We start from the raw sequence: 9,522 nt of genomic DNA on the forward strand, positions 1-9,522 counted from the left end.
GCTTGCAGAAGCGTGAGACAACCAGCAATCGAATCAGCACCTTTCCGTGATGCCGTGCCCAGTTGCCGATACAAGTAGGCTAGTGCAGCTGTTCCCCAAGCATACTCGTTAATAGGGACATCCGTGTGACATAGCTCGTGGAGGAAGGAAGGATGCGTACGGTTACCACTCTTGTCTACAAACAGTGTACCTCCAAGCACTAACCACAAGTATGCATCAAGCTGCTCACTAAAATCCCGGTCGACCGCCAATGTCGACTCAAAAATCTTATCAGTCAACACCCCACTACCCTGCCAAATGGTCTTTGTGCCGCAAACCTCAGACAGATCATCTGGAGTCATATCCATGGTGACCGAGCACGCGTCCCGTAACACGTCCGTGCTAGGAGTAGTGGACACCATATTGCCTGCAACCCGTAACCCAAGTATGTTGTACACGTCGTGCAGCAAGATCGTAATCTCCCCAAATGGCATGTGAAAGGTGTTCGTATCTGGCTGCCACCTCTCAACAAAAGCAGAAATCAACGGCCAATCAAGTCTCTTGAACATCAGGCCGGGCAAGTGAGACAACCAACTAGCATCAATCGCCGCAATGTCCTCCGCAGATTGACGGCCTCGCCAAGTGAACAAGTCAGAACATAACTTTGTCCTACTCAAACTGCGTAAAACACTACGCTCCTGCTCCATCCAGATATACCGTGCCACGTGACCGCCAAAACTAGGGATAACTGACCCATCCTCAGGCCCACCCGGCATCGGTTCCTGCACTAACCATGCCTCTACAGAGCTGGAAGTAGGCTGACTCGACCCACTACCAACAAATCTCCCAAACTGACCCCTATATACCATATGGAAATCCTGAGGGTCCTGTTCTTCATCTCGGTCACCAGCATGACTAGCCGAACATTCGTCTTCATCGTCAGATATGGGTGCTCCACTTGCAGAGTACAAGGGCCGACTATTACCAGACTGTTGGTCTCTCGACCAACCACTAGTAGACCCGTATTGCTGCTGCTCCGGCTGAACCGGTGAAGATCGAGATGTCTGTCTCCTAACAGATGCATTCAGACGTCGTGATATTGCATGTCGAGCACCAGAACCCTCGATCTACATAAAATTAAAAAATAATCCGATTTTAGTAATAACAATAACAATAACCATAATAACCATAATAACAATAACAACAATAATAATAACAACAACAACAACAACAACAACAAATACAAATTAACAACAACAAATATAACCTTAACAACAACAATAACTAACAACAATAACTAAAAACAACAATAACTAACAACAATAACTAACAACAACAACAACAACAAATACAAATTAACAACAACAACAATAACCATAATAACAATAATAATAACACTAATATCAACAACTATAATACTAATCATAATTCAAAATATTAATAATAGTACTACTAATAACAACAACAACAAAAAATTAAACAACAACAATAACCATAAAAACCCTAATATCAAATTAGTTTAATAATAATACTAATCATATTTTTAAAAATAATAACAATAATAATAATAATAACAATAATAACCTTAACATTAATAATAAAAATAACAAAATCCAAAAAAAAAAAAAAAAAACAATAATTAACAACAACAACAATAACCTTAACATTAATAATAAAAACCTAATATCAACAAAATAATAAAAATTATCATATTTTTTTAAAATAATTACATTACAAAATATAATAAGCACAATAATAACAACAACAACAATAATAATATCAACAATAATCACCATAACACTTCAAAATAACAAAAAAAAAAACAAAATCCGAAAAAAAAATAAAATTAACAATTTTATTAACGGGCCAAAAAAAAAAAAAAAATAAAAAAAAATGGAACTTCCGCCCAAAGTTTCCGGAAGTTCCATGGAGGATCCGCCTGGAATTTCCGGATCCTCCATGGAACATCCGAAAATTCTGGGCGGATGTCACTTCCGCCCAAAATTTCCGGATGTTCCATGGAGGATCCGGAAATTCCAGGCCGATCCTCCGTGGAACTTCCGGAAATTTTGGGCGGAAGTTCCTGGATCCGAAATTAAAAAAAAAAATATACCTCGTCTCTACCATCGCCGCCGCCTCCGCCGCTGCCACCAGCGCCGTCGAAGGTCCTCCCTCCAAATCTCAGCCTAATCCGCCTCGAATCACCCATTTTATTTTGTGTTTATGATGATTGTTGTTTTTTAAAAAAATGAAGAACAATTTTTGAATTTTATTAAAAAAAAAAAGAAAAAAATAGTTTTAGAGAGTTAGAGAGTAAGAGAGTTGAGAGTAAGAGAGTTAGAGAGAGAAGTAAAGAAGTGAGAAATGTTGGTCGGGAAGGAAAAAACCGTATTTATATATTAGGGGTAAAATTGGAATTTCAAGAAAAAAAGGGAGCGTTACCCGGTAAAATGGGAGCGACAAATAACAACATATATATATATATATATATATATATATATATATATATATATATATATATATATATATAGATAGGTGGATTAGGTGGGTTATATTTCAAATTACTATGTACAGGTGAAAAAAAAAAAAAAAAAAAAATCCCAAACTCTAAAGATGAAAAGTACTTATAAGAAGTAATTAAAGTGTGAAGAAAACATACTTTCAAAAGAGAGAAAGTGGAGAGCGTGTACTTTTTAGAAATAGAAAATAGAGTGAGAAAGTAGTACAAATTTTTAAATGAACTTGGTTCACACTAATTTATTATAAACCATCAACATTAGTGACAATATGATTGTTTTATTAATAAAAAAAAGGTTACTAAATAAATATAAAGGTTATTATGTTGAAAAAAAAAGTTAGTGTGACATTATAAAATTTATAAGAGATTAATTTTTTAATGAAATTTTTAATATAATGGTCAATATGAATAATAAAGATCACTATGTTAAAATTAGGTCACTATTCAACATGATGTTGTATTTTAAGTTCATAATAACATTAAAGATCACACAAATTTTTAAAAATGTGACTATGTGTAGGGAATATTTCAAGCATTACCCCAAACTTGAACCCCACTGTGATCATACACTAAAGCACGGTGGCGTCCAAAGGGAAAGAAGATAGAGCAAAAGAGTCGCCAACAAGTTTTAGGAACTTGTAAACCGTTCACGAGGTGAAGAATACACCCCTTAACGATCCAGGAGATCGTCAACTCCAATAGGTCTGGAACCATAACTTGTAGTTCGGGGATGAAGGTACAAATCCAATCTAAAAGAGATTGAACCTGCCATAATAATAGGCCTCTACTTTATTCTGATCGTATTCATGTGCGCTTTCTGACTAACATGCAATCAATAGGTTTAACCCTAAACATGTTTATCTATGTTGACTGAATATTAATGCACAAATAAAACTATTATTGGCGATCACTTGAATTATAATCATGTTAACCCAAAACAAGATTATTAATATGCTTATTAAGCGTGATTACAAGTACAAATTCCCTTTAAGCATGCATAAAAAGAGTGATCAAGCAATAAATAATAATAAGCATCAAGCAACATAATAATCATAACAATAATTAACAATTATAAAAATAATAATCATAATTAAAATAATCATATTTATCATCACTATTAGAAAAATACAAAAAGGCACCGAGCCATGTCCACCGGTTTTTAAAAACCGGTGGGGAAAAAATGGGCGGGAATAGGCTTTTTTAAATTGCCACCGGTTCAAACCAAACCGGTGGCATATGTGATAAAGGCCACCGGTTTGAACCGGTGGGAATTAGCTGTGTTAAACCTAACTCCTGCAGCCCTACCCCTCTTATTTCTCCCTCTTTCCCCTATTTTTTCTTTCTCTTTCCTTCTCGTCCTCTCTCTCAGTCTCTCAGTCTCTCCTCTCTCCTCAATGGCAAAACCAGATCAAACCACTACTCTCTTTCTCTCTTTGCACCATTTTTATTACCTTCACTAACCTCCATTGTTTCTCATCAATGGCGTCTTCTCCTTGCTCTTCCACCTCCTCTTCCTTTGATGAATTTGACGACGATTCTATTCTCCTAATTCGAAGATGGCGAACCCCAGAAACCAAGTATATTCTATTATTTCCTTTTAATTGTGCACTTTTGATTAATCGATTTTTATTTTTCGTGTTTTCCCCTAATTTTATTAGTGTTATATGTTTTGATTCTATCAACTGAGATCTAGGGTTTCTGGGTTTTTCTGGGTTTCTATTAAGATGGGTGATAGATCTGGGTTAGTTGGGTGGTTTAAGGTGTTTTGGTTCGGATTAGGTGGGTTTAGGTGATAATTTTGGTTAGTTGGGTGGGTTCGGGTTAGGTTGGTTAAGGTGGGTTCGGGTTAGGGTGGGTTAAGGTGGTCGGTTTGGTGTGTGGGTTTGGGTTAGGGACTTAGGGTGGGTCAAGGTGGTCGGTCTGGTGTGTGGGTTCGGTTTGGGGTGGGTTAAGGTGGTGGATCTGGTGGGTTTAGGTGGTGCATGTGGTGGTTAAGGCGGGTTAGTTGGTTAGGCGTGGTGGCTGTGGGGGCTGTTCTGTGAATCAAAAATTCAAAGTCTCCATTCCTTTCCCTGTTCTGCCTCGACCTTGAATATCTAAATCGTGGTATGAATCACATAATTTAGTTTTTATAGGGATTTGGATAATCAAATTAATTGTATTAATGGGAAAGCATTTGTTTACTTCTTGTTTCAGAGGTATTGTCACACTGTCCTTGAAAAGGGTTCAGAAGCTGAGTTTTTTGAAGAGTTGGGTCCTAAAGCAATGGTTGCTTTTGGTAATTTCTGAGTTTAGCTCTATCTTCCAGCATTTGAATTTATGTACTACGCATATGTTTATTTCTCAAGCTTCATAGATGCATCATTTTTGCTCAAATTATAGGCTATTCCACTTATTTGTTCTTGGTGTGTTAATTGAGGGTGGTGGAATGGGAATGAGATTGGGAGCTGGTCTGTTAAGAGGAGCAATGGGTGGACTTGTTCTTGGAGAAGTGATGGATGATGCTTTTGATGTTGATTGTGATTTCTGATTGCGATTCAATTTTTGATTGCTCGTTTGCTGAAGATCTATCTTTATATGGTTTAGTTTCAATTTTGTTTTTTTTTTCATTGTTAATTTCTGATTGTTCTGGTCCAATGACTTTGGACCTTAGTGTATGTTGCATATATTACTGTATTCGTCCTTTAATTTTATTCCATTGTTCTTGTTAAGTCGTTTATTTGATTTGAGTTTGTCCCATGCTACATACAAATGCTCAATAGTCCACTACATTCCTCTCACATTAATTAATTACATATTAATTGTTAATACTTTGCAAAGTTTTAATGTAGATGTTCGGTATAATTAATTGAAAATATGGTAAATTATGGAGTAATTTTTTTACAACCTAGCTAATACATCATTGATTCCATTCTTAATGGCGTAAAGTAGTTATTGAAATATAATTTTCAACTATTGGAGGAAAAAGCCCCTAAATTTAGTCTTTACTTCAGGTTTGTAAAATTGCACTTATGTTGGATTTTTCCGTGATGATCAAGCTACTGTGTATAAACTTAGGTCGGTTCCTCACTTATAAGTATATGTGATTAGCTTGTCTTTTATTAGCCTGTCTTAGTTTACGAGAGAAACATTGATTTGAAAGAAAAAAATCAATTAAATTTGAGAGACGAATTAAAAAGTTGTCAAGGAAAATTTGTTACGATGGATGTTTACAATACTAATAGTAATAATAGTAAGGTGTTTGACGATTTTTACGACATGTTAAAGGTGATACAAGAATCCGGCCATCAAAACCCCAAGGCGGCTTCCGCGGTGGTCCGTGATGGTGAGCACTACGAAGATATGTTGGCTAATTTACAAAACATGAAGATACCCTTCAGTGGTGAAGAATGCTTCGGACAATACGTAGATTTACACGAGTGCCGCAACAGGTTTATTAATTCTAAATTTGGTTGTGATGGCTGTTTTTGTTATTATTAGTTTCTATGATTGGCTTTATCATTAGTGCATCACCACTAAGAATAATATGATAAAATCAACGCATCCATTATATATAAAGGGCACTCATGTAAAATCATGTCATTACTCCTATAAAGGGTTGAAAGTTTTCGGATAATGTGATTAGTGACAACTAATGTGGTCACGTGGACAATCAACTAATTTAGTTGATTAAAGTCTTCAGGGATAAATCTTAAAAACATGAGATTGAATCCCTTCACCATTATAAAGACATCTAGAGAGGTATTTAAGAACAACTTGAATGCTTTTACCTAAAAAAAATACAAAAAGAACAACTTGAATGCGACAATTTTCTTATTTAATTGCTCTTTTACTCTGTATATGTCTAACCTTTGAAAGGAAAAAATATTTCTTATATCCAATTCAACTACACTCATTGTAATAGGGTAAGCCGGTATGACTCAATTGTAATTTGTGTGAATCTATGTAAATGTTGTATAGATAGTTTTTGACTGACGTCTTCTCGTGAAAAGAATTTTTAAAGAGAAATTTGCTGTGCTGTTTTGCTTACTACTGCCTAGCGATAATCTTTACAGGAGTTTTTACATTGCTATAACATGTCATGATTGGCAGCTATTTAAAAAGAATTAATGTTTTAGTCTATTTCTGATTCAATTGTGCATGTGTATGTCCATTGTTACACTTTGGGAAATATTTGTTTCTGTGCAAGTTGTTAGTATAGGATTGATAATAACCCTTGCCTGATTGCTAGCTACCAAATCAGCTCGGTCAAAATCTGAATTTAGTGAGCTCGTGTCAAGCTCAAGCTTGGTCTGAGACCGTAATGTACTAAGGCACTAAGCTGTGCACCACTGCACCACTTTGCTAGGCATTGCTCATGAACTGGAATCTATGATTGATTGTTTGAATTTAAAGAGTAGATGAGATATGATTAAAAAAAAAAAGGATTTTACAAACTGACTATTCTGATCATCCCTCATTCTGAGCTTTGACCAGGTGATGCTGTTGTGTGATTATGGTTCTGTTTCTTGTTTCAAAATGACTATTAAGTTCACAAAGTCTAGGGTTGTTTTATTCCAGATCCATGTACATGCACAAGCACAAGCCTTAGAATGACAAGTAGAAAACTCTCATGTTCATTACAATGTACTATTATCTTACTGTCTTTGGTGATAAAATTACGATGTGTAATCGGGTACGATTCTTGTAGCTTTTTACTAGAATGAAGCTGAGGTTGGGGAGGCACTTGCTGAAGCAATTCAAGTTGGGCTTGTCAAAAGGGAGGATCTTTTCATAACCACTAAGGTTAAGTGAGGACAAAATTTCTTATTTTGGGAGGAACTTTGATCATTAGATGACATTTACACTCACTTATCATGTATAATCCTATTGCAGCTGTGGAGCTCTGACCATGGACATGTACATGAAGCGTGCAAAGACAGTTTGAAGCAACTTCGACTTGATTATATATATGGATTTGTACCTAGTTCACTTACCTGTAGCCACAAAGCATACTGGTAAAATTCAAATTCTTGCCTCTTGAATGATGAATTGCAATTTTCTTTTGGAAGTGTATGAGATGGACAAAAGCAATATTCATAGAGTCATAGTCTCATACTTGTATATAAAGTATGTAAATGTTTAGGAGCTATGCATGTCTACTTGTCTAGGATTTTACATGAAGACTTTTTTTATTAATATCCTTAAGCCAGTAGTTGCTTTGCTCATATACTGACATACTGTATTATATGTTTTTAGTTTTGGCGCTTCAAAATCACTGAAAAAGCTGATACCGATAATGTTCTTCTATTGTGGATTTCAGAAGATCATGTAGGAATAATGCAAAAATTTGTTAAACTAAGATATGGGGCTGCTTCTGTGCTGGTGTTCCGCTTCTGTGCTGGCGTGCTGCTCCTTATATGCGCTGCTGCTGCTGTTCATCACTTCTGCTACTGTGTAGCTGCATATTTTTTTTACCTTGTAATTTATTTTAAATTTTTAGACAAAAATAGTAATATTACATCATTTTTTTATGAAAATATGTAACTTTATATATATATTAGTGTTTATTTATCAATTTAAGTAAAAAAAATGCAAAAAAAAAAATATTTATTTTTTTTTTGCCATTATTGGCACCGGTTTTGAACAGGAACCGGTGCCAATAACCCTATAAAAAAAATCGGGAAAAGTTATTGCCACTGGTTAACCGGTGGCAAAAATATATATTGCCATCGGTTAACTGGTGGCCATACTTGTTTTTGCCACCGATTTTGAACCGGTGACTTTGCATCAGACTATTGCCACCCCCCAAATGTCCATCGGTTCAAAACTGGTGGCATAGGGGGGTTTTGAACCGGTGGCCAAATGCTTTTTTCTACTAGTGCATAATCATGTTAAAGCATAATAATAACAAGATCCTACGCATGATACTAACAAGATTAATAACAAACCCTAGCAAGTCACTAAACATCAAAGATCAAATATATAGCCCTAACAGGATATTAACATGATATTAGAAGGAGAAAAGAAAGCATCGCAGGAATCACAATTGTCATATTTGATATTAGAAATTATAGTTATTACCCTAAACATGATACTAGGAAGATCAAAACATCATAACATGACACTAGAGTAGACACCCATTTGTGTCTCCCCAAAACCAAACCCAGTGATGAGTACCTTTCACGTCGAATCATAATCGAATGAAGTGAAAGTGTGGAAAGTTTAGTGTTGCGGATAGTTTTAATTTCTTTTCTCTTCTCTCTGTTTTTGAAAACTTATTTTAAGAAAACAGCCAATCCAGTTTGGTTGTTCCATGATATGGGTCCAATAGTAGTGTAGTTGGATGGGGCTTGACAAGAACTTTCCAACGATATATTATAAGCCCAATTTCGATGAATATTGAGGAAGTTATGACCAGTTTACTAAACTGGGCCCGGTTTGAGCCTTATATGCGGCTCAATTATCTAGGGGAGGGCCTAATATGATTTATCATTCCTAATGCAATTAGGAATGGTTTTAGTCTTCTAGATTCTTCTAGAAGGTTCTTTTCATTCCTAATTCAATTAGCATTGATAAATTGACTTTTGTTGACTTTTTAGAGTTTTAATTAAAATCAAAGAGCATTTTTGAGGAAGATACAATTTTATCCTCCTGTATTAAAAAAACGCGTGATTTTCTGAATCAGCGCCAAACGCCAGCTGTAGCGCTTGGCGCCTGGCGCTAGCATTGGCGCCTGGCGCCAATAAGCCAGCGTTGGCGCTAATTCAATTTTATGTGCGCCAGACTCTGTTTTGATATTTTATCTTTTTGGCTGATTTTTTCTATAAATAACGTGCTAAAAACTCCGTTTTCGATAACCAGTTTTCATCTACGATTCACCAACTCTCATCAAATTTCTCTTGATTACTCTCTCTCTCTCTCTTTTCTAAACTAGCTTCTCTCAAATATAAAGAATTCTGCATTCATTAGATCTAGAAACACCTAGCCATATTCGAAGTTGCCTTCGCCCTAGACGTGAAAGGTTTAATTTCTGAGGGTTTGGT

At 35.7% G+C, this 9,522-nt stretch overlaps 1 protein-coding gene across 5 annotated transcripts; it reads left to right on the top strand.

Annotated features, from left to right (window-relative positions):
- Positions 1-3,832: 3,832 nt before the first annotated feature.
- Positions 3,833-8,034, top strand: LOC145624169 (uncharacterized). 5 transcript variants are annotated; one of them, XM_081677137.1, is made up of 6 exons: positions 3,833-4,074; positions 4,694-4,775; positions 5,765-5,928; positions 7,188-7,282; positions 7,373-7,494; positions 7,736-8,034. In XM_081677137.1, the coding sequence occupies exons 1-4, from the start codon at positions 3,977-3,979 to the stop codon at positions 7,201-7,203; spliced, it is 360 nt and encodes a 119-aa protein (XP_081533263.1). In that variant the 5' UTR covers positions 3,833-3,976; the 3' UTR covers positions 7,204-7,282; positions 7,373-7,494; positions 7,736-8,034. The 5 variants fall into 5 exon arrangements, 3 of the variants coding, with proteins under 3 accessions (XP_081533263.1, XP_081533262.1, XP_081533264.1); XM_081677136.1 differs by having other exon boundaries at positions 7,800-8,034; XM_081677138.1 differs by having other exon boundaries at positions 7,803-8,034.
- The last annotated feature ends 1,488 nt before the right edge of the window (positions 8,035-9,522 follow it).

The sequence above is a fragment of the Chenopodium album genome, chromosome 3 (genome assembly GCF_948465745.1).
Source record: "Chenopodium album chromosome 3, dcCheAlbu1.1, whole genome shotgun sequence".
NCBI lineage: Eukaryota > Viridiplantae > Streptophyta > Magnoliopsida > Caryophyllales > Amaranthaceae > Chenopodium > Chenopodium album.

What these genes read in the sequence shown, in the direction of transcription:
- LOC145624169 (XM_081677137.1), top strand. Translation starts at nt 3,977, where the DNA reads ATGGCGTCTTCTCCTTGCTCTTCCACCTCCTCTTCCTTTGATGAATTT. An exon ending in TGGCGAACCCCAGAAACCAA is followed by an intron (nt 4,075 to 4,693) that starts GTATATTCTATT and finishes TTCTTGTTTCAG; the next exon opens with AGGTATTGTCACACTGTCCT. An exon ending in TAAAGCAATGGTTGCTTTTG is followed by an intron (nt 4,776 to 5,764) that starts GTAATTTCTGAG and finishes GACATGTTAAAG; the next exon opens with GTGATACAAGAATCCGGCCA.